This window comes from Drosophila ficusphila, unplaced genomic scaffold (genome assembly GCF_018152265.1).
Source record: "Drosophila ficusphila isolate 14025-0441.05 unplaced genomic scaffold, ASM1815226v1 contig_791, whole genome shotgun sequence".
Lineage (NCBI taxonomy): Eukaryota > Metazoa > Arthropoda > Insecta > Diptera > Drosophilidae > Drosophila > Drosophila ficusphila.
In genome coordinates this window covers 17212004-17236773 of record NW_025064737.1, presented here as the reverse complement: position 1 = coordinate 17236773, position 24770 = coordinate 17212004, and the positions used below count along the sequence as shown (strand labels likewise).

The window sequence follows — 24770 nt, the reverse complement described above, 5'->3', positions numbered from 1 at the left end:
AAGTTCCTCTTTCTATTTTTATTTATTTATAAACTTAGCTTTTATCTACTTACGTTGAAAGATGGCCACAAAGGTCTCGGACATCTTGGTGGTCAGCAGAGATTCGGGCAGCTCGCGGAAATACTGTTTCAGCATGTCGGCCACATCGTAGGCCTGTTGCAAATCGAAAACATCCATGCACTCGGCGGTGGAATCCGTGACTTCAATTTGCTCCCGCAGCTTGATAATCCGAGACTTTCCACCGCTTTTCCGGAAAATTCCCACCTGATCCAAAGCATTCAACTGCAGCCAGCGGAAAGCTGCCCTCACAGCCATCGGAAGGGTTTGTCCGCTTCGCTGGAGGATCATTAATAGAGGCACTCCGAACACCTTCTTGTCCTTGTAGTCCGGCATCTTGATCTTCTTGATGAACTTGGGCAGTTCCCAGTTCCAACCCGATCGATGCGAAGGGCAGTAACGCTCCATGTGACCAGTTAAGGTGACGAGTGCCAACTTCCGGATGATTTGCAGCTGACCCGCTGACATGGAGGCAAATGGAACTCCACCATCGTCCTCTTGCAGTGGTTCGATTTTCTTGGAGAAACACTTGCGGAAGATCATGTTCGGACGCTGCTCCATTTGGAAACTGTGCCAGCGAACCACCGGCTGACGTTTTGAGCCACCATTCGTGGCTCCACCCGCTTGCTCCTCATCGTTTTTGGGTTCCTTTCGCGAGGTGCTCCTCGAGCGGAAGGATGATGAACGGAATCCCTCTCGTTTCTTGGGATCCTTGCCCAAGTTCAGTGAGCCTCCCCTCGTTAACTTCTTCACCTTGACCTCGGTGGTATTGGAATTGGCGTCCTTGATGAGGAGTTTGCGTCCCTGATGACATTCGGAATCGGAATGGGCTCCAATGTCATCGACTTTTCCCGTTCGCTGCAGGAATCTGCGAGCCTTGGAGGGTTTCCTCAAGGATAACTTGCCACCAGTGGACGACTCCTGACTGTCGCTGTAGTAGGAAGAGGAGTCATCCGATTTCCCCTCCTTCAATTGGGACATTGGACTCGAGAAGAAGTGCAGCGGACTGGTTCTCATCGATCGCGGAGTGGTGGGTGTCCTTTTCGGACTGGAGCGATTGGGACTGAGGAAGTTGTCGCTGTGGCTGGGCACTTTGAGGTCGTTGCCGAAGAACGGCGCCTTGGGGAATGTGTGCATGGGACTGAGGGCCGAGGGGGAGGGCGGGGTGGAGTACACGGCATCCGGTTTGCGCAGACTGCTCCTCTGGCCGAATTGCGAGAGATCCAGGGTCTGCGGTCCACTGATCACCACATTCTCGCGATTCTGTCGCTTGCGACGTCGCGATTTGATGGACTCCACTCTTCGCAGGAGAGCCTTGGCCTGATCCTTGATCCTCTCGCTGCCACTCCTCCGCAGGCGACCGCTATCCGAACCCTCTCCTAGGGAGGAACCATCGGTGGCACCAGTGCTCGTCTTGCTGCATCCGGGAATCACCAGAGTGATGCCTGCTCCATCCTCCTCGAAGCGATCAGGGCTGGACTCCTTGGAGGAGCTCTCCGTCTTCTCCACGTTGAGGCTTAAGACTCCGGGAGGAGGCAGTTCGAGGCCCATCTCCCCGATCCGCGACCAGCGGCGAATGTGCGGTTGGAATGTCCAGTTCTCGCTCAAAGCGAAGTTCTCGTCATCCGATTCCTCCTTTTGCTAAACAAAATAAGAAATTAATAAGAACAATGCAGAGTTTAATAAATGCATACAAATTATGTTTAAATTTTGAATACATTTTACTTAAGGGATTCAAATTTAATTAATAAATTTACTTTGAAAATATATAACTACTGAGCAATCACATTTAATTCGTTTAAAAGACTGGTTTGATAATAACAAGAATTTAATGTAGAAATTTTTGATTGAGAGTATAGCTTTGTATCACCATTTATAGAACTTGATTTTTTTTTGTACACAAAGTAATCTTTTTATGAAGTTCACATATATCCTTTTGTAAAAAGAGGAATGATTTTGGGATGAGTAATTTCTTTATTGAGTGGTTTTTAATGGCGTAACTGCAAATACTTCTATAACTTGATTCTCTTTAAATATCCTTTCAAGTTTTATATAGAGTTTAAAGTGGATTTGTATATCTTACCTGTGGTGTCTGCGGCTTGTGGGACTGGTCGAGCCGCATGGTGGCACAACGGTTGAGGACGCAGAGCCGGCGGTACAGGGACTGCAGCTGATCGTTCTCGAGATTGGTGTGGTCTTTGGCTACATTGGTCAGATCGATCGGGAACTGGTGATCTGCAAGAAGGACACAGAGGCAGGATGCCAAAGGACAACTATTATAACTGGATGGATGGCGAGTGAGGTTTTGTGACCGCTCGTCTCGACGACGCGTGAAATTCTAATTGAGAAACCTGAAAAGTCGAACGCCCATGGCGCCAGCAGCAGGCAGCGATCATTAAACGGGTACGAGTCGGGTTGCCTCGTATATATGCGATATACTATAGTAGTCTGCCATCGGGCAGCTGAATTTTCACAGCGTTTTTCCACATATTTGCGTGGCCAATTCGCACGTAGGAAATCAAGTTCCAAGGCGACCGCCGCCTCGGCCACAAAAAAATAAAGCAGCAACAAAACAAACAAACAAACAAAAAACTGAAGCAACAAAAAACAAAAAAAAAGAAGGAAAATGAAAAGATTATACGCAGACGTTTACACATGTCGCGACGCGTCACACAGATACAAATGAAACTGCGATAGCGCAGATACACGGATACCCAGATACATTTGCATCTGCAGCTGCAGATAGCACTGCTCGACATCCGTAGGATGCACGCTGCCTGGAAAAGCTGCATTGTTCGCACAAATATTGTTAGCATTACAACAATATTTTGTTCTTCTTTTCTCGAAGAGCCATTCATGGTTTGTTGAACTTTCGGCTCAAAAGTAACGCCCAACTCGCTTCGTTCTTTCTTTCTTTCGTTCTGTGGCTCCTTTCAGAGCTTTTTATAGTTTTGTTTACGCTCCTCGAGCGCCTTTCTTCGACGCTCTTGGCCCTGCTGCGTATTTAAAAGCCCATTTAGGATGCTCCCCATTTAAACAGTCGAGTGTTGTGTGTTTAGTTTCCAATTGAAGGCATAAACAAATTGGGGAAGTGTGCCACTGCCACCAAGTGTTTCCCATTTGGAGTTGGAAAACTTATCTGACGTCAGAAGGAAATTATTTGGGCAGACGATGTAAGTTTTTCTGGGGCCTATTTCCTCGAGACTTTTCACAGTTTACACGAGATTGAAAACCGGGGGCATTCATTTATTGGGCCAATTATATGATTAATCTTTTTTCTCAGCCAATGACGCAGATTGCAGTGAAATTCGAATGTAATTAGGCACAATTTATGGCTGTTTTGGGGAAAATATAGAAGCAATTAGCCTGGAATCTAAATTAGGATGCGGATTTCACTCGAATATAGAGCAATGGGGTCTCCATGAAACAATTATTGTTTAGACTTTGCCTGATGTTTTAATAATGTCTCTGGCAAAGGAAGCAATTAATAAAGTTAATTGGTTCCGCAGAAAAATTAAAATGGGTTATGATTCTATGTTTTACGAACCACAAATGAAAGGATTTAATAAGGAGATGGTAATTGTTTTGAAAATTAATTTAAAGTATTAAATTTTCTTCGAAATATGTGATACTTTATTGGATCACCAGTGAGTTATTTACGCAACTCCTCGAGTTCCGTGTCTTGGCTGTTTGGCTCCCAGGAAAACCGGTTGTTTTGGACCAAAAATCGATTGCCTTGGCTGCATTAAACAAGCCTCATGAGCTCTTATTGCCCTCTTAAGCACTCCCATGTGATCCTGGCCCGGTGCAGGTCACACCCTCGAATTAAGTCTGCCACTTTCGGTGAGTAATGTGCGCAAGAAATGAGCAAAAAGACAAACAAAGGCTGGGGGAAAATCAGCTCAGCTGCATCCTCCTCATTCCCATCCTCCTTTTTTTTTGGTTTTTTTTTTTTTTTGTCCTGGGCCCATGGGCAAATTAACAGTCGCTTACAGCCGGAACACCTCCTTTCAGCGGCCGAGTGCTACGGGCCAGGCCAAAATGACAGAGCAGCGAGTGGCTTACACACCTACGGCATTTTAATTTGCAGATCCAAACTCCGAAAAGAATCCGCCAAATGCTCAGGAAATTTGAGCAGCAATCTGCGCATGCGCCGCTGCCCTTTTTTTTAATTTCTTACACGAAACTCATTAAAATACGCATTTATCATGTTGTCCCCGGTCAGGAGAGATGGTCATGCAGATGGGCTTGGGATTCGGATTGGGATTGGGATTGGGCCTGGAATTGAAGCCTCTTCTTGGGTTGGGCTCCAGTTTAAATGTGCGCACAAATTATTCCATATGTTACGAATTTATGGTTTGGCTTTAAGCACTCAAAGAAATATATAAAACGGAAGAGGAATAAGTTTGTCAGTAAGCAATCCTTTTACATAATGGAACTTCAGTTCTTTAGCCCAGCAAATACCTTTTTTTTTATTTTGAAACATACATTAAAATAAATAACTCTTTTTTCTCAGTGCTTAAGTTTCTTGAAATCGGTTCTGGTCTTGAATTTATGCAATACAATTCGCATATTTCAAGGTCGGCGACAGGGCGCCTGCGGACATACCCAAAATTGCAGGCTCTCCATTTCAGATTCACTTTTTGGTCTTCGCGCTTGTTCTTCTGCCGGCCTCTTGCTCATAATTCAAATGAAGTCGGTGAACTTTTTTTTGTTTTGGCCTTCTGCCGAGTTAAAGAACGTACTTTTCGGGTTTGTTTGTTTGAATGCGGCGGAGATCATCAATCTGCGAGGCCTCCAGGCGTTAAATGCGTTGCGACAAATGCTCAGGAGAAGAAGGGTCGCCTTCGCTCGAGATTAAGGAAATCAAATAAATATGCAGCTTGGCCCGGGTTCAATGAACTGATACTAACATTTTGGCTGTAGGTTGTACTCGGTTAGCCGCTCTTCAAAGGCCAAAGCCCTTTCTTAATAAAAAATAAGGGAAGGGGTACAAAATACAACCGCAAAGCATTTTAATTTTCGGTTCTGTGCGGAGTTTTTTATACGAAGGTGGTCCTCATAAATTCTTTTGGCCTGCGTGTCCTTTAGCCTTTTATTATATTTTATCCAGGTTTGGTTGTTTTTTTTTTTTGGTTTTTGCCAACCTCTTGAGTTTTTTGTTTTGCTTTTATTTGTGGTTTGTGCGTTGCTTTTGGGTAAATTCTTAAGATTGCCCTGATCTGGAAGGAAGGCGTTGCTGGGCTTTCGTTTTCGCTCGAAAGCACTTGGATAGAATGGGATCGAATACGGGGATCTGGGGTTCCGGGGATTCGGGGATCCATTCAGCCTAATTGTTGTCGCGGTTTGTGCCGCGTGTTTGGGATATCAAGTTCGCTATCATGTTTGGGGCAGCTCTTTGTCTCGACGGGTGTTGAAATCTTTAGACGTCGTCGTCGTGAGCCGGCACTTAAATTGTTCTCGATTGTTGCCACGTCATAAATGTTTTGTTTTTGCCTTGGCTTGGCTTAGGGGAGTTTTTTTTTTTATTTGTTTCTCCTACTTGGTCGGAGCGGCGAAAGTGAAAGTTCGTGTAATACAATTAATAAACTGCCACTTGGAGAGCGTTAAGCACACAAGACTAAATGGCGGGCATGTTGGTCAAGTGGCTTGCTCGCCGCTGCTGCGTCACTGGCGATGACGATGACGAGACCATCAATTACTAACCGCTAGCCAGCCAGCCAGCCAGCCTGCCACGCCCCCAGGGCAACAGCATGCTGACACGACATGCACTTGGAGAAAAGAAGACTACGAAAGTCGAGTCAAGATTGCATAACAGCTCTTTGAAATGTATGTTCAAAAGAAAATATTTGAATTTAAATTTTTTGAGGCCACTTGTTACTTACATCCATTGCTATAATAAGTGTCTATCTTATAATTCTTAAAATATATGTTAATTTGGAAAAAACTAATAGATAATAGAATTATCCTGTACTGATTAAGTTTTCTATAAATAACACCTAAAAACTATGATCCTTCTTAATCACTAATCTTTACTGATTTCCGTTTTATAAAATGCTTTTAAAATTCCAAAATACATATAAGGGAGTAAAAACTGATAGTAAAGAATCAAAAAGAAATATCGCAAACTAAAAAAAAATCTTTGATAAGTTATTCTTATAAACTGATCCCTATAATTCTCTAATAATTTTTACTCATTTCTGTTTTCGAGAACGCTACTTGAGGCCTTGAAGTATATGACCTTTCTCCTCAAAATTCTTCTTCGATTTCAAAAGACTTTTTCCCAGTGCCTCGCGAAATGGAAGTACATAGTAGTGGGGGTAAAATGGGGGGTTGTGGTTCGCACTTACCTTCGTACATCTGTGCATACTGCGGAAAACCTGCAGCGCGCAGCCATTTGCAAGCCTCCACCGCTTCGATTTCTGCAAGAGGAAGAGAGAAGGAGACAGTCAGACAGGTGAGTATGCGTTTCCATATTGCGTATACGCAGCGGAGGCAGCGAATGAAATTATTTGTAATTAAGTTGCCCATGCGAATCCTTTTTGCCCCACCAAATTCAATCCGGGTGGACTGGAAAACCAATTAAGCGTCCTGGTCAAGAAGCCGTCACCAAAGTCTGGACTCTGTCGGGGTCACTTGATGGATTACGTTGTAAACCGTCGAAATGGAGTTGACGTTTTAAAATTATGTGGCTGCGGTCAGCGGACATGGTCTTAAATCGTTCCTCGACTTCCTTACCTTCAGTTAAAGTGGCATGAAAGTAAAATCTTTTTTTTACGGCACTTGAAAGTGAAATGGTTCTTAAAGCGAGTTGAAGACGGATTTGGCAAAGTCAGAGGGATAAAGCTGCTTATTTATGCCGGGCTAATTTGAGACGAGAAGACAAAAGAAGCCACTGAACCGCAAATAACAGATGTATGTAAGTCATACTTTTTTATGAGTCTAGGAGCCACAATGAATTCAAATCGAATTCTCATCCAGCTTGTTTGGAGACAAAGGCCAAAGCCAAAGGCACTTGGCCTTAGCTATTTTAAATGCTAATCTGCTTTTTTCTTCGCTTTCCTCAATTCGAGTAACAGGATCTGGCGACAGAGCTATTGATTTTTAATCAGCCCCAGCGACAACATGAAACAGTTTCCGGCTGCTTACTGCCGTCAGGAAAATATGAACCAACCTATGTCGAATTGAGGAAAGCAGGAGGAAGAAGGGCGGCTTGTATCGTTGAGTGAATTATTATTGAGTTTTGCAGGCGATTAACTTGCACGAGGATACCGCCCGCAGAACGGGCCACTGGAGCGAATGTGGGGGCACCTGTCCAGGTGTCCAGGAGGCCCTCTTTTCCTGGACTCCACCTCCTCCACTTCGAACGGGTTGAGCAGTCTCTGGCGGTTATTTATAAACGAGAGCAACCCCCTGGCCATCGATTTATGCTGCTGGCATTCTGACAGCTGCTCGCCGGACGCACGACCCCCAATATCCCTCTTCCGTTCCGCATCCTGGCAGCCAGGATGTTCCAGTTCAAGCGACAGTCAGGCAGTTCGACCTGACCCAAGGAACCACTGACAACTGGTCGAAGCATTATGCATGCAAATTGTGGGCGAAAATAGAGCAGCATATGTGATTATGGGTTGATTATTGCGTTGAATCAACTGTTTTGTTATTTGATTTCGTTTGTTTTGCTGAACTGTAATTATTCCATTGGTAATCCAATATCAGAAACCACAAAATTGTTAAGGGAAATGTGCTATGCAAAAGAAGCTTAAAAAATGTACAATTTTTAATTTAAAAATATGTATTTAAATATAAAAATATAGTAGATTAATCACAATTAAACCATTTAATTATAATCCTGATAAAGCTTATCCATTTTATAAACAATTTTTTCAGTCATCAATTAATCTTTATATAAACAACTTATTTTTATACACATGCCAGCGATTAAAGTTCAAGTGGTTGCAATTACTATCCTGCATTAATTATCCCACAATTGGCAACTTTTGCGTTGGCCGTAATATTTGCCCGTAAATGCCACTTGAGCGTGGTTGAAATTGCGCATACGCCACGTTGACGTGCCAGGCGCAAACTCATCTAAAAGCCATTTAAAGCGAGTAAAACAATGCGGAGGTGTGTGTGTGTGTGTGTGTGAGGGGTTCACTCACAGCTTATTGCGTCAGGTTCAATATTTGTTCCTGTTCACCCACACACACATACACGCACACCCACACACACACAGTACCGCCCAGTTGTTGTCCTTATTGTCCTTTGCTTTCCCATTTGGTAACCTTCCCCCTTTTCCCCCCGCACAACAACGAGGTTGTTAAAAACATTTCCCAACAAGCGACGCGTAAATTCATGAACTTCACCTGCGCCCAGGATAATAATTATTCTGATGGACCCAAACAATGTGTGTGTTTTGGGGGGAAAGCGGGGAGTTTGGGGGGCGTTTGCAACATGAGACGATGCTGATGATCGGGGCTTTTACGATGAGCCCGACTGACCTTAAGGCTAATTAAAAAATATATAAAATGCCAGGCAGTCCGCCTTTTTCTACGGGGGGTGCTTACGACGAAAAACACATTCTTTTCTTTTTCCTACTTGTGCATTCTGTGAACTCTGGTCTTTAAATTTGTCGGTGATTATCTAAGTGTTATCCAATTTCAGTCTTGATTTGGGTGAATAACAAAAATTCCAGGAAAATATACATCAAGTTCTTCCGGCAAAAGCTTGGCAGTATTTAAGCTTATAGTTTTGATTACCAAAATTCTATTTTTAATGGCTTAACGTTGTTACAATCATCTATATATTTTTCAATTAAGAAAAGATTAAAGCGCTTGGTAAAATTTTTAGGATAAATATTTCTGATGCCCAATATCAAATTGTGTTCAGCTTAATTGCTTTAAAATTCTATTGAATTTTCGTCTCCATTTATAAATGCGTTACACCAAGCTTGTCTGTCAACTGGTTTTCCTTTCCCCCAAAATTTTGCATAGATAATATTTTCTTAGCCCGATCTCGAGATTGTTTGAAGCCACCTTTGTTGCCATAGTTTCAGCTTGCTGTTCACTAAATTTGTTTAAATTTTCAATTAAAATTTGCATTGATTTCCAGAGGCGCCCACAAGGACCGCAATGAGTAAAAGTCAAAGCGGCTTTCTCTTTCTCGCTTCTCTGTTTTGCGGGGAGCGAAACGAAACGAAAGGCAAGGAAAGTGTCGATGAAAGCAAAGTTCCTAACACAATTGCCGAAGATTTTATCCTTCGCTTGGAAAATTCCCCTCATTGTGTGCGTGCGTGTCACTGACACGCATTGCTTTCGAGTGTATTGGTTAGTATGTGTGTGTGAATGTGAATGTGCTCCAGAAAAATGCAGCCAAGCAGAGAGAGGGATGACATTGTGTGCGGATGACAGACAACAGCGAACAACCGACTTGGTTATGCAAAAGGATTTGGCCATGTGTTTCCATAACTGCCAGGCCTTTGTTACGCACGGCTAAAACTTTAAGCTGGCTTAATATAATTAAAAAGGCTCGCAAAAGCCTCGCAAAAGCCTCCTCTGTAAAAGCCTCGACCTCAGTTCGAACAAACATTCTACATTGTAAATCGATTTGGGTTGACACTAATTGATGGCTAATTCAATTGCCACCGGCCTGCCGAAACATTATTCAGCAATTTCATTATTTTTCCCGCTAAACGATTTCATATGCCAATTATGCTGCCATATAAACAGCAAATTGCATCGCCCCAGGAGCTGCAAAACAATGCAATTTGGTAGCCAATAATTGTGGTAAATGCACAATGCAAATGAACCGGCTATGCTCGTACTTCCCATTAGATAAATAATTGTCGTAGGTGTCGTGGCTTTAATTAATGGCTCGCCATTGGCAAGCTGCGCGCGGATGTTTTATTGAATGCCACCGCATTCAAATGTCAGGCGGAACATAAATTCAGTCACCTTGTCCACCAACAAAAAAAAGAGAACGCCGGCAAAAGTGGATTATTAATTATAAACTGCATCCCAGAAATAGCTTGGAATCCTTGGAAGCGAGCACAGTTGAACTTGTGATTTTCAGTTTTGTTTTCGAAATAGAGTTGTTGGGCCAAACGAGGCGAACATAAATAGACATGTGCACACTCCTTTCCTCTTCGCTGGGCACACAAAAGCCTCCTGCCAGCAAACTGTTGCCTGTTTGCCAGTTTGCCTGTTGCCAGCTGCCTGGCGAAAGGATACGGCTATTTATAACATTTCTGGGCCGTAAGTGTGTCTCCCTTCTAACCAACTCCCTTTACTTTTTTTTCCGCCTGCCTTTCGAACGGGTGCAACAAGTGGCGGAGCTCGTCAGTTTAATTTGCTGTGAATTCAACGATGGGTGGAGCTGCTCACATCGCCAGGGGCAACCGTTTGGAGGCCTCGAATGTAATTAGGGGCCAAGTACCTGAATTCCCCTCGGGAATTCTTCGGCCAAATATAACAGATCATTGAGCTTTTAATGCGCCTTTAATGTCAGCGTATTATTTGCGGCAGGTTTCCTGCTGAGCGGCAGCCACCATCGCGTTTCGCACACAATAAAAATAACCGAATTTCGCATTCGCAAAGAAAAAATAATCAAACAATAACAGCATAAAACAAAACAAAACAAAGCAGCCGCCGAGAATGGAAAGTTTACTATATATATTGCTATAACCCAAAAAAAATGGCAAAGGAAAATTAAATGAAATTAAACAGCAGCAAAGAGCAGTGGCTTTCAGGTGGTTCGTTATGAATTTTCCCTAAGGGAATGACCAAATAAAGAACAAGGAAGCCTGAAATTCCCTGTCATAAACATTCTTATCGAATTGGCCATTCAGTTTTGTATATTCATCTTTAGCGTCATCTATATGGTATATTTATATTTTTTGGAGGCACGAATCGTGGAGGCAGGTACGACTTATAAGTAAAACAATTTCCCGCATTTTTTACCCGTTCATGAATATCCATATTAATTGTATAATAATTTCTTTTCATTTATTACTACACGCAAACAGTTTTTTTTTATTTAAATGAATGGCTTTGCTTGACTGACGCGCAATTTCACTAGAGTGTAAAGAAAACGGCGAAATTTGTAGATGATGATCATAATAATGATTGTTATTATCATCAGTGAGGTGTTTATAACTGGCTAACTGAATGGCTAACTGACTGACTGGATGATTGACTGGCTGACAGAATGCCAGTGACAGAGAGGCTGAGCACTTGTTGCAATTCCTCTCGCCATATTGATATACGTAATCCCAAACTAGCGGGCGAATAATTCGATTTAAATGCGAGGCGTCGACTGATAAGTACAAGCTGTGTGCTCTGGAAATAGCCGTGCCCCGCATTCCCGTTACCAAAAATAAACGGTCAAAAGCAGGAGGGGGTTCTGATTTGCAGGCGGGGAGGAATCAGGGGGATCCCCTTGTGGGGTGCCGAAAAACCATAAACAGCCAATTGAGTGGCGCGCGCGCATTCCAAGCCACCGAAAACACAATGATCCAGACACGCATATTTCCATAATTGTAAACAAAGTATTTAATAATTTGCCAGCAAGCAAAACAAATTTGCCCTTGAAGCAGAGCGAACCACTAATAAAGAATTAAGATTTTTTAGATAAATAAATTCATAAATTCAGGAAGATTAGTGTATCTTTTAAGTACCTACTTCAAAATGAAAATCTATTTCAAGAAACTAGAAAGCTTTTGTGTTGAATTGAATTTAAACAATCAAAGTATTTTATGCCTTTGGCTGTCATGTACCAATATATCTTCTGCTAATAAATCTGACGAAAGGGAAAGTCTTTTTTAAGTACTTTTTCCCCCTTTAAATATTCTTCCTCTTCTTTAGTTCAACATCTTTTCCGCTCGGTAAATGCCACTTAATGCTCACCTGCAATCTTGCGTTCGCGCATTTTCCGCCATAATGCCTCGGCCTTGCGTTTTGGCCAGTTCTCGAACTTCTGCGAGAAGCTCCTGAAGAACTTGTACTCCCGTATGGTAACGGACATGCGGCGTTGCATATTGGCCAGTTTGGGCAGCGCCGTCTTGAAAAAGCACTCACAAGTGTGATTTCACCGGACGAAAAAGAATTTTTTAATTATCCGCTTCAGAACGGATTTCTTGAATCGTTTTCTACAAAGAATTACACTACAAAACACTTCATTTTGAGAACACAATGCACTTCTCTCCTCTTAATTTATTTATTTTCCCCCTTTTTTTTTAGAAGCTATTTGTTTTGATATTTATTTGGTTTGGGCTTTAAGTCGGCGGCGTCGACGCGCTCCACCCGAGTTTTCCACTCGCTGCGGCCACGAGAATATCGACAACCGTGCACGGCGCCTGTAAGAGCACTAATGAATTTGCAACCGACTCGGTTTTCCTTTCAGCAAATGGCGAGCCGACCGCACGAATCGTTTGCCCGCCCGAAGCGTTCAAAGCACGAGCATGAGCAATACTCTTACAGAAGCACACGAGGCGTATGAACAACGGGGCGTATGAACAACGGGGCGTATGAGCAACATGGATGTTCTACTAGCCGCCGCTGCTGCTGCTGCTGCTGCCATTTCTTCTCGTGCTTCTTCAAGGGCCAAAAGGTATTGTTCGCCTGAAATGGTCGGTTGGGTTGGGTGGGAAGGAAGGGAAGGGAACTTCCTGGCCCGTGTAACATAGAGTTATCGGCGCCACAATCGCTTATTATTATTTTCCCTGGTTTTGTTGGCCAGGGCCACGGGCGAACAAATAAATAAATAAATGAATAACTGTCATGTTGATGATGCTTATTTCATTTCCATGTTCGCCAAAAGGACTCACGTCGGCTTATGTTCTGCCCGCTTTACTTTGTTTTACGAGCCGGCATTCATTAAAATTTATACGTTTATATGTACGTTGGCATGTGAAAGTTTCAAGACACTGACAACCGCACCTGTTGCGTTCAACTGAAAAGCAGCAGTGGGCGGTGGTGTGTGTGTGTGTTTGTGGGTGGGTGTGGGGGAGGCGTGGCCGTGTGTTTTGTGCACAGTTGGTTTGGCACAGTTTCTGTACGGAGGAGTGCGCTCAAGGTTAAGCTTTTGCCTGGTTTTATGATTTATGGCGAGTTAAATAAACGACAGTATTGTGTCTGCGAAAGCTTTGATGATACAGCCGCACATTTGTTTGATATCACCATTGAGTCTTTAGTTATGATTGTTAAAGTGCAAGTCCGTTGTTTTCAAACAGCTGCAATTGCTTTGCTCAAGGATCACGTTTACTTCTCTTTACTTTTCCAACAACAAATAGTCGTATTTTCTGTTTCATCGCAAGCGATTAATTGGATAAACAGGAAAATTATGAGCGAAATCATTGCAAGTCACTCGTCCACGTTATTTCCCATTAATCTACTCCCACTTTTGTCTTTCTGCTTTGGGGCGTGACTTGGTGCGGAAGACGGAACAGCATATGATATATGCAGTATATCAGCAGATATATATATGAGGAACAATATATAAATGCGGGTAATTTGTACTGGTGGCATATCACATATTAATCTTGATATATATGCGAGCGTGTTGATCTTTTCAATAAAGTAAACAACTTTTGGGAGGCTCGCTTCCGTTGAGGAACACAAAACATGGGAATGGTGAACAATGAGATGGTAGGTAAGCCGCCTTAAAGCTGGTCGTTATTGGCAACAGGGCGTATCAGCGATGCAATATGGCACACATAAAATTGGCAATATAAATACGCGTAAGTACACGAGATAATCAACTGAAGGCCACGACCTTTCCAGAGGGCATGTTCTGGTCGCAGAGAAAACGTCATTGTAATGACGTCAGTCGGCGAGGAAATGGCAGGCAAACAGTCGGATAATGGTCATAAAATGACCACCTCTCGTTCCCTGTCATTTTCCCGCCCCCACTGACGTCATCATCGGTGGAGATTGCTACGACTTTTCCGACTTTTCCGACTGCTTTGTATGTGCATAATTCGTTGGGGGCAGTCAGGCTGCAAAAACGAAATTGAATGAGCCCCAACAGCCACTGGAGGACACTTGGCGTCGAGTTTGTGATTCAATTTTTTTCCTTGCCTCCCCCCGTTCATTTATACGCCATTTTTAGCACAATGAGTGCCATCACACCACCATCATCATCATCGCCCGTTGAGTTCTGGTCAAGAGGCAATATGTGGATAGATGCACGAAGGGAAAATGCCACAACAAAATGCCAAGCATAATACAAAATAATATATCTTTAATACATCAAAATCACTCATAAATTTGGTTAATAATTTTAAAGAACTCTATCATATCAAAGAAAAGTTATAATATAATAGAAATTAGTTTACAGATTAAAGATTCTACTAGAGAACTGAAAATGAATATGAATTTCCACCCATAATTTTATCAAGTTATTAACTTTTTGTTTACATTTCCCATACATTGTAATATTAACGACTGCTGGATGATTTATTTTCAGTGCCTGTATGCCACTGGTTGTTTGGACTGTGTGGTGCACGGAATTGACAGATTGACAGCCATTTTCGGCTGGGGTTTGGGTTTGGTATTGTGCCATTTGTATTGAAGTGTTGACGGAAGTGTTGGAAATTCGCAAAAAGAGCTGTTGGCTTGGTACTATAGTACTCTCAGTATTCCACGTTGCCAAGGGAAGAACACGAAAGTAATTTAAATGACGGCCGACCGGCGATTGTTTAACCGAAATGAAAGCAAGAGTTCGAAATTGATTTGCTGACCAAACAACAATCGGCCTGTGATGTGTGGAGTGGCTCCTCCTGTCAGTCGGTGGTTCTTGGACATCACATATATAGATCAGGACCGCGAATAATTATAGAAATTATGAATCATGCCCTCCGACAGACTGTTATTATAAACCACTCAGGCTTAATAACAGACCGCTAATTGGCTGGCAGGACCACCGGCGCATCAAATCGGACATTCAGCCATTCAGCCTTGCAGCCTTTCAGCCTTTTAGCCTCTCAGACTCTCAGCTTCTCAGACTCTCAGCCTTGATGTCCCGACTAGGTCCAGGCCATTTAAATAACTCATTTAGCCGGGCTCTACTGGCTGGCTTTCTGGCTAAAAAGAACCCGTTCGGAACTCTACTCACTACTCACTCACCTGCTAAATAGCGATCACTCTGCGAACGAGAATAGCGCAGTGTCTGTGGGAAAAAAAGAGGGAACGGGGTGATAGAGAATGTCCATTAATGTCTGGTAATCAAGTTGATGCGGGGGCGGGTCGATAATAGCTGCAGGGGATCCTTAAGCGGATTCGGATACCCACTGGTATTGTAATGATTCTCGGCGCTTTTCAAGGCAAAAAATAAAGCATGATAAAGTGCGTAAGCAGCCTTGAAGGGAATAAAACGTTAAGAGCAACTTAAAGGCTTGAGAATTATCAGAATGAAAACAAATTTTTATAAAAATACTAGGTGCTTGAACAACTTAATTTCTGTAGATAAAGCATTAAAAAATTATACAAATTATTGTGTACAATTTAATAATTTAATTTAAATAAATGTAATCAATTTGTAGAACATTACAAGTAGTAGTTGAAAATTGTAATAAATTTTATGGCATTTGAAAGTAAGTGATTAGATTTTTTCTGCTGCTTTTGATCTACTCCCGCATGGTTTCTTTTTCAATTCGAAACACTCACCAAATTCTGGGCGGCAAAGTCATCGAATCTCCTGCTCATCTCGCGCTCCTTCAGCAGCATTGGTGCCGAGTTGGACTTGGTGGAGAGCTCCTGAATGCCACCGGAATCACCCAATCCGCTGTGCAACGAGGCACTGCTGGGCGATGGAAGTTCCACGAAGTGATGCAGTTGATTGGCAACGTTGGCGGAAGGACTCAAAAGCGACTGGAAAGGTTCCTGCCTCAAAATCAACGACAGTTGCCCACGCTCTTTGTGCTTGATGGCATGATGATGGATGGGCAGGACTTTCCGCGGATGCAGCAGAGGTTGTGGCGAGTGGTAATGGTCCAGGGAGTGACTCCTCTGAGTTCTGGGCACCAGAATCGGTGGTGGTGCCGTGTACTTGCGTCGCAGAACCACCGGAGTGGCGGTGACACCACCACCACCACTGGCACTACTTGCATCGCCATCGGTGCAATCGCATTCGCACATCAAAAACTCATCCTGGCATTCATCGTAGTCCTGCGCCTTTCCTGATTTGTCCTTCTCCTCGTCCAACATGTCATCATGTGATTCATTGGCCGCCTCGCCACCACTTCCACACTGACTGAGGACCTCGAGGAGATCGGGATCATCGGAGGAAGCCACCGATCCACTTTTCTGGAACTTCATCTTGCGCAAAACCTCCAAACTGCTCACGGACTCGTTATCCTGGGCACTTCCACCAGTCCTGTGGTGGTGATGATGGTGGTGGTGATGGTGCTGCATGTGGTGGCTCTTCCAGTAGTGCGACATGTCCTTCGGCGGCGTGGCCGTGCCAATGCCGCTCTCGTTGTTATCGTTGTCCAATCCAGAGGAGTCAAGTGAAATGCCCGACTTTCCGGAACTCAGGACACCCGTTGCCTCCTCGCAAGCCGAGGAAGACGAAGTGGAGCTGCAAAGTGTCGATAGCATTAGGACATTGACAAATCAATTCAAAGGGGAGGCCATTACACTTGGAGAACATTTAGGGGATTAAATAAAATTTAACAACTTGGAAAAATATAGTTGTTGATTGAAATTTGATTTAAAATAGATGTTAATATAAATTAAATCACAAATAAAAAAAAATAATAAAAGCAATAAGGGTTTTATTAATTTGCAGAAATTTAATTTTTTAGGGATATTTATTTTAACGATTTTAATTTTAATTTTAATTTAATTGAAATTTGTTTAAAACTAAGAAAATTTGAATAGTAAAGTCTTATCTGTTCAAATTGTACCAATATAATTAAGGTTCTTACAACTTTTATTTTTGAAATTTGTCAAGCTAAGCCCTTTTATTCTCCCAGTGTAATGTCTCAATGTTGGCCACTCACTTATTGTCTTCATCGACGGCGCCAACGCTGCGCAGAATGGACTCCTCGGAGGTCCAAATGGTCGACGTGGATCCTTTTTTGGTCACATCCACCAGGTAGCCGGGTGTGGCGGTGGCTGCTGCAGCAGCAGAGGAGGAGTTTGAGGAGTTGGCGGAGCCTTTGGCAGAGGAGGAGCCACTCGACTGGGAGGCGGATGCTGGCGGCGGCGTAATCGCGTTTCTGCTCGTCAGCGCCGCATGAATTATGCCCACCCGTTTTGGCATCGACATTGGCTGCGAGGTTTGGGAGGAGGCCAGCATTGTCTCCACGTCGCCGATGCTCAATTGTCGCTGTCGCCTAGATTTCAAATCCTCGACGGTGGTCGCTGGAGATTCACCTGTTGCCGCTCCATTCGCGGCTGCCATCTCCTCGATTTTCAATGCGCTTTGGAAATTTGTCAGCTTATGAGTTGCCGGTGTCGGCGTTATTGTGTCCGCTTGGCCATTAAGCGGCGAACAGGCCAGGCTCTTGCGTTGGCCCAAAGATGAGGGGGCTGCTCCTCCAGATCCCCCCGATGCCCCCAATCCCCCGCTGAATCCTCCGTTCGGCGCCGACAGGGTGCGCATGTAGGCAACATTCGATTTGGTTGCCGGCGATGCCTCGTTGCGTCCGCAATCAAGGCAAAACGATTGCAATGGAATGGTGGCCTGGAAGGGGCAAGGAACACACTTAGAAAATTGAATTTAAAAAGGATTTTTAAGTCTTAAAACTAGCAATTTGAAAAAGGTTTTAATTATACAAAATATATGTATATACTTGTACAGAACATGAGTTAACCTACAATTAAATAAATGGAAACTGAAGTAATAATAATCTTTAGTCAATATAAATAAATATTTTTCAAAGCATATAAAAAATGCTCATAGAATTTACTTATTATCTTTAGATAGATATTTATTTTATTTAGATTGTAAATAAAAATAAATAAATTTATATAATTTTTAACTAATAAAAAAATTATAAACTATCCAATTAAAATAGTCTGAAACTATAGAATCAAATTTAATCAAGTAGTTAATCCCTTTCTCTGTAAATAACTTCAGAAGTATGGGTAAATAACCAACGTTAAATTCCCCAATTGAAAGTAAACTACTTATGACTTTCTGCAAGTGCAGCAGGAAGAAGAACAAGTTAACTTATTAAAATATAGTCAGTCAGGTTTAATAAAGTAGAGTCGACACTGAGTGCCGCTGACAGTTTCGAGGGCCGCAACCTCAACCTCCGCGGGCAAGGACCTTGAATGCATAATGAGCGTGGTGGACCCAACTGTGGCGGCTGTTGAGGCTGCCCCCAGCCTCCAATAAAAACCAATCCGGAGGCTACCTTGTTGGGGAGCCCAGGCAAAGACAATGCGCAAAAAGGAAACATCAGTGTAATTTTAAGACATTGTCAAGTGGAACGCGCAAGCAGCGCAGGAATTTTCGTTTTTTATGCAAATCTGTGGTTAGTTTTTTCTCTCGGTTTGTTTTTTTTTTCTTCCGAGGAAAGGCATCTCAATGGAGCCGACTTAGCACAGACATTTCCCCTATTGTTTCTGGCCTTATGATTTATAAGCCGCGTGTGATAACAGCCGCTGCATTCTAAGAACTCATGGCCAGCTGCATGAGGTAAATATACGAGTATATGTATATATTCATGGTCATGTTCCATCAGGGGATAAGTGCGTTATGTCAATTCGATTTACAAGCCTTTGGCGAGCGTTTGACAATTTGCTTTTCTCATTTGGCGCAAAAAATCCGGGCTGAGCCGGGCAACAGGCGGAAATTGATTTAAATGATTTATCGGCGTAGCAAAAAATGTGTATTTATGCCCGAAGCAACGGCCTGCAACCGGGAACCGATTTGCTGTTGCTGCTGCAGCAGCAGGTTGCTGTTGTGCTGCGGCGATATTGCTGTTGCAGCAGCGATATTGCTGTTGCTGCTGACGTCGCTGATTCTGTTAGCGTAATTCCTTGGGGGCCTTGGGCGAATCGCCAGCCAGCGAATGGCCAGCGAAATTGCTGGCAGAAAAAAGTGTATCAGCGACTGATTGGAGTTGCCAGTCGAGTTACCGAAAGCAATCACTGCGAAATGGCTTGGCTTTGTACCAAATTATAAACACATGAATATAATACCCAGTATTTAGGCATTTCCAGTTGAGAGATTAAATTTAATGTGAACTACTTAGAGAGTCAGCGGAAATAAGTCATGTGTTAAATGAAGGAAATAAATGGGTGATTATTATTTAGATATAAGAATTGTTGATTTGATATATAAAAACCTGCAAATATTTTAGAGCAATTTTGTAGTTTGTTTATGTAAAAACACACAATTTCATTCCATTCAAATTAATTCAAGTAATGAATGCCACTTCAATTGGACAATTATAATCGCACGCTTTTCAGGCCAACAAAATTTTAGCAAACTAAATATATAATTAATGGGTAAATTCAGAACCCCAAATGGTTTTAGCAACCCAGCTGCGTATATCCCCTAATCGAGCATATATAGTGAATACTTCGGACCAGACGACGCCCGTCTAAAAATGGTCACAGGATGCGGATGAGAGGTCCGCCAGTCGGGGCGGAGTCCTTTGGGAGCATCGGCACACATCTGCTGCTGCTGTTTGCTGTTTGCTGTTTCGAAATGAAATTTGTAATGCATTATGGAGCAGCAACGAGCGCCTGCTACGGCGGCGTCTATGAATTATTAATAAAGACGAGTTGATGGCGATGCCATCTGAGCGAACTGCGTGTTAATGAGCCGCCAACTCTCGCCGGCGACGCATTAATTGGGCGTCCAGATCATCGGCGTTTATGGGCATGGCCGGAATCGAACATATGGCTATTTACAGGCAGGCAGCCGGGCGCCAACTCCGATCAATTTCGACGGCCGGGAGAATAAAAACTTTTACCATTTTACGGCTAGTTATCAACGTTCCGAAGATCATCTATCTTGCCGCGCACACTCGATTAATTTAGCGATTTTATCAGGGCACCCAAAAAAAAAAAGAAGAAAAATTAAAACTCAAATTCTTAATACCCAATCTGTTTTACATATGTAAGCAATTTCCTATGATTTTCCCTCTCTTTCGTTCGCTGGCTTTGTTGTGATTGAAATTGAAGCATTTTATGTTTGGGGGGAAAATTCAAATCAGTTTTATGACCGGCAGTAGAATCCGATATCCGAAACGCTGACAAAGACTTATTTAAATGTCATAAAAATGTGAACATTTCTCACAACACTGCCGAAGAACGATTTGGAAATGGAATGGAAAATAAATGAAATGTTTTCTTCGGTTAGTTAATGAAAAATGCAATAAAATGAACACAAAATGACACATAAAAATTGCCTTTTTCCCCGAGTTGCCCCGGAGGTTATCAAGAATTTCCCGCAGGGGGAAACTATAAATGCTCCTAATTGATCATAAAAACGGGGCGCAAGAAATCCAAAAAAATAAATATACATATAGCGTTTGTTTACTGGCTTCGATATCGGGCACTGAAAATGCTGAATGACAAATGCACTGGACAACGCCTCGCTGCTCCACTTTTATTGATATGTGACCCAGAAAGTCGATTTCATGGGGTCTCCGGCTGTACATAAGTACATAAAGTACCCCTGATCAAGACCGGGCAGACTATCGCAAATCGATTGGACATGCCCCCTCCGAGTGGCACAAGTAAATGGAGGAGCGAGCGAGCTGCCCGCGGTCACGCATGCGCACTGATAATAATTATCAAATCAAAACACTTAAACGCCTGCCCAGCCCATCGTCCTCCTCTGAACATTGTTCCCAGTGCCCAGTTCCCAGTTCCCTGATATAACCCCCTGTTCCTCGCCAGATTTCTGTTGTACGTCGTGTTTGTTTGCCTTGCAGTGATTTGCAAGTTCTACTTAAGTCAAAGTGTCTGCTGCTCGTTGAGCTGCGTGAAAAGCTTTTTGTGTGTCGCGGCCTTTTGTCTGGACAGCCTTGCAAGGGTTTCACTGAGGGAAAATATTATGGAAAATATATATTTTATAAGGTGTTGCTACCTACATAACTCATACATATTTTGCATAACAAAAATCTGTTTTAAATGATAAAGTTAGATTATCATTTACTGACCAATCAGAATCAGAATTTATATTACTAAATTTTATATATTATATTATTTATATTATTATTTATTTATTTATATTATTATATATTATATTAATTATATTACCAGAAAATTCTCATGTAATATTAGTGCAATTAGTATGTTTTTGATCTTGGATACAATTCAATAAAATGTTGTATTTCGTTGATTGTTTTCTCTCAGTGCTGGCCAGCATCTTCTGCATCTTGAACATCTGCCGCATCTGCATGGTTCATCATCATTAAGCGCATTGCGTTGGCCGATGATGCCCCCCTGCCACACGCATGCAACATGCTGCACAAGATTCACTTTCGCAGCGAGAAACAGGGCCCGATCCCCATAAACATTGCAACTAAATTGGGGCGTTTTGGGTTCCGCTCGGTCTGCTGCCGTGTTGACAGGCACCAGCAAAAAAAAAAACCAAAATACAAAATACAAAAAAAAAAAAGGTGAAGTGAAGTGTTCTTCTGGCTTTTCTGATCTTGCTGCAGGGCGGCATGTTGACCCAGTTCACTTAGCTCCTGCGCCTTTCAAGCGAAACCAAAACCGAACCAAACCGAAGCAAACGAAACGAAAAGCTGAAAAACTGTCCCGTGCTTTACTTTCATTGACAGTTTATTTTGTCCAGCCGAAAAAGCGAAGTTTTAGCAGACTTTTGGCAAACCGAGCACGCACTTGTGCCCTCGATACAAAAGGCCGATGGATGCCTTTGATTTATGCTGCCGTCGGTAGCTCATAAATCATGGCCCTCAGTCATTGCCCACTGTCTCACTGACTGATTGACCGAATGAGTGTATCGCTGGGCTGGCCAGTCGACCACATTCTTTTGCCTTAATTAGTGCATTGGGGCTTAAGCGCTTTTAATTGGCACTTTTACCCGAGCGATTAAGGCAAAATATGACAGCTACAGTGACTGGAGTTTTTCTGCCCTGACAGCAGTCGAAAATTCGAAAACTATTTTTCATGCAGATGCCAAAGTAAACAGTTCCGGTCGCAAAAATGTGAAAGAAATTTAAGAAATTACTGCCTTTCCTTTGCATTTATAAAGTTAAAAAGCTTTAAGAAACCTTATAAAACCGGTTGTTCTATTTTATTAAATCAGCAGCTTTAAGTACTTGCATTTTTTGTATACCTTTTCCATTTCTATCACCATTTCTATGAACTTTAGTGTGGCAGGAAACTGTTCGAGGCTAACTTATTTCCTGTTGCCTTCCATTTGGCCAACTAGAACGGGAGAAAAAAAGGAAATGTGCCAGCAGTCTCTACTTTTTGCTAAATGCTAGAGTTGAATTTCGTATCGATTGGTAGCATATATTTCGACTTGTCAACGGCAAACAACAATGGAGCACCAAAACCCAAACCCCAAACGAAATCTCCACCCAAGCTTTTTGTGGGTTTTTTGGGGTTTTTGTTTTCGGTGTGGATGTCGTGTTTTTCCACTAGCATGGCACGCGTTTTGAAAATTAATATTTGTCTTGTTGCAGCAAGTCCGTTGTTGCTGCCTTTCTGAGGTTTTTCCCCCCGTGATGATCGTCGAGTTAACCGAGAGGTGAGCGCAATGTATGCTAAGCATATGTATATATACATAAATGTTTGTATATATGCAACTGGGGAGACCGCAAACCCGGTGCCGTTTATGAGCCGTTTTGGCTTATAAATGTTTTAATTAGATATATTCGGTTTGATAAGCCGGAGACAGCTAACAAGTTGGTTAGTCTGTTTTGGGCCTTATGCTTTATGGGCCTCGACTGCACAAAGTGGGTCAGCGAGTTGGCCAAAAATTGCAGCCACTTTTCTCGAGACAAAAGGCACTCGGAAAAATAGGAGTTAACGCAATACTTTTCATAAATAAATAAACAAAAATATTTAAGTTATTTTATGCTCAGTGGAATTGAAAAGGCAGGAGTTCCTTTTGGGTTATCAAAGAGCTTAAATGTCCGGCATCTCAGTGAACTTTGCTCTTTTTCCTCCACAACCCACTGATTGCAATTAGAGAATCTTTTACGACCCACTGGTCGGCAATCAATCCCCAATTGTCTACCAATCTGGAGCTGCAGAACTGCACTAATTAGTCCATTTTATTACACTTTTTATAGCGCAGCGAAGCCCCGAAAAATGCAACTCCCATTAAACTCGCGCGTCCGTCTATCTCATTTCAAACAGTTCAAAGTTTAACTCGTTCAAGTGCCAGCCACCGAGTGACGACTGTCTATCAACGGACCCATTGCCCTGCCCCCCAATATCATCTTCGCCTTCATCATCCCCATCCCCGCCACTCGGTTGCCCATAAATTTAACGCGCTTCAGTTGCGCATCCGGCGAATGGATGGGATGGATTGGATGGATGGGTAGATGGATGGATGGAACATATGGCACTTCTTGAAAGAACATTCCCTTGCCACCCAAATATTTTCCAGGGAGGAGGTGGGGCCCTTTTTTCGGTGGCAGAACCGTGTGTGTGGGCCCCCAAAAATTCGGTTGGTGCTGGTGCCTCTGTGTGTGTTGACAACATTGTTGTGATTCAGATTAAATGCCTTTGTCTTGAGCGCATTTTATCTAGCCCACATTCATAAATATGCTTCGCTGTTTGTTCGCTCGCATGTCGAAATTGAGCCAGCCAGAGATTACATACGGAATTTAAGTAATTTAAGATTTGAGATTAGGAAATCTCAGCCTGAGCGAAGGTATGCAAATCAGATTTGATTAACCTTGTTTGAACCATTAAAGAACATTTGGGCTGACAACTTTTGAGTTTTAAGCACTTAAGACGTTGAAATAATTTTAAGAAATTTTAATGAACCAATTAGATTTCGTATGCATTTTAAAAACTTTAAATAATGTTAACAGGATTCTAATATAGTTTCATTGGTAACATTAATGTATAATTTTTGAATACTTTAACCTATACTGCTTTATTTCCTATGTATATAATTTCATCCTCTGTACTCACGTGCTTCTCCGGTTTGAGGACCAGTCCGTTCTGCTGCTGCAGTTGATGCTCCATGACGGAGGCGGATCCCTTGCCGTAGCGACTCTGGATGGCGGCGGAGGCGGCGGCGGAGAGGAGGGAAGTGGGCGAACTGTCGGCGGATCCGGAAGCGGATCCTTCGGCTGCCAGGGCTGCCAAGTGCGGCGGCAGCTTATCGCCGGCCATCAGAGTGTCCAGATCACGTAGAAACTTGCAGGCCCAAATGTTTACGTCCTCCTGGTTCTGGCCAAGTGGAGTGCAAGGCAAGGATTTGGGGCCTGCTTTCGTGGGACTAAGGGGCGGTGGGGGAAGTGGCCTAAGTTTAGTTGTCACTGGTTGCCCCAGTGTTGCCGATGTTGCCAATGTTGCCAATGTTGCCGATGTTGAAGCCATGCCCGATGTTGCAGTGGTGCTGCTGCTGTCAAAGCCGCTATCTGATTCCGTGGAACGAGACAATTCATCAAGCTGCTGGACTCCCGACTGCGATAGCTGCTCCTCCAGTTGCTGTTGCAAACGTTGCGCCTTTCGCAGCTCGAAGACCTCGTTGATTTCCCGCTGCAATTAGAATGCCAGTTGTTAGTTGGGTGCACATGGAAAAGCAAAGGGATCTCT

At 43.0% G+C, this 24770-nt stretch overlaps 1 protein-coding gene across 9 annotated transcripts in view; it reads right to left on the bottom strand.

Moving 5' to 3' along the window:
- LOC108091947 (stAR-related lipid transfer protein 13) overlaps window positions 1–24770 on the bottom strand; it is a 95001-nt gene that overhangs the window by 2582 nt on the left and 67649 nt on the right. For 8 of the 9 annotated variants that reach the window (XM_017191337.2, XM_017191341.2, XM_017191336.2 and 5 more), the window contains 7 exons: window positions 24141–24713; window positions 17054–17739; window positions 15717–16629; window positions 15177–15219; window positions 6408–6479; window positions 2141–2292; window positions 54–1698 (listed from right to left, as the gene is read on the bottom strand). In XM_017191337.2, the coding sequence (XP_017046826.1) occupies window positions 54–1698; window positions 2141–2292; window positions 6408–6479; window positions 15177–15219; window positions 15717–16629; window positions 17054–17739; window positions 24141–24713 (4084 nt within the window). Of the gene's footprint in view, window positions 1–53; window positions 1699–2140; window positions 2293–6407; window positions 6480–11957; window positions 12411–15176; window positions 15220–15716; window positions 16630–17053; window positions 17740–24140; window positions 24714–24770 lie in introns of those variants that run through there. The other variant, XM_017191344.2, reaches the window with a different exon arrangement.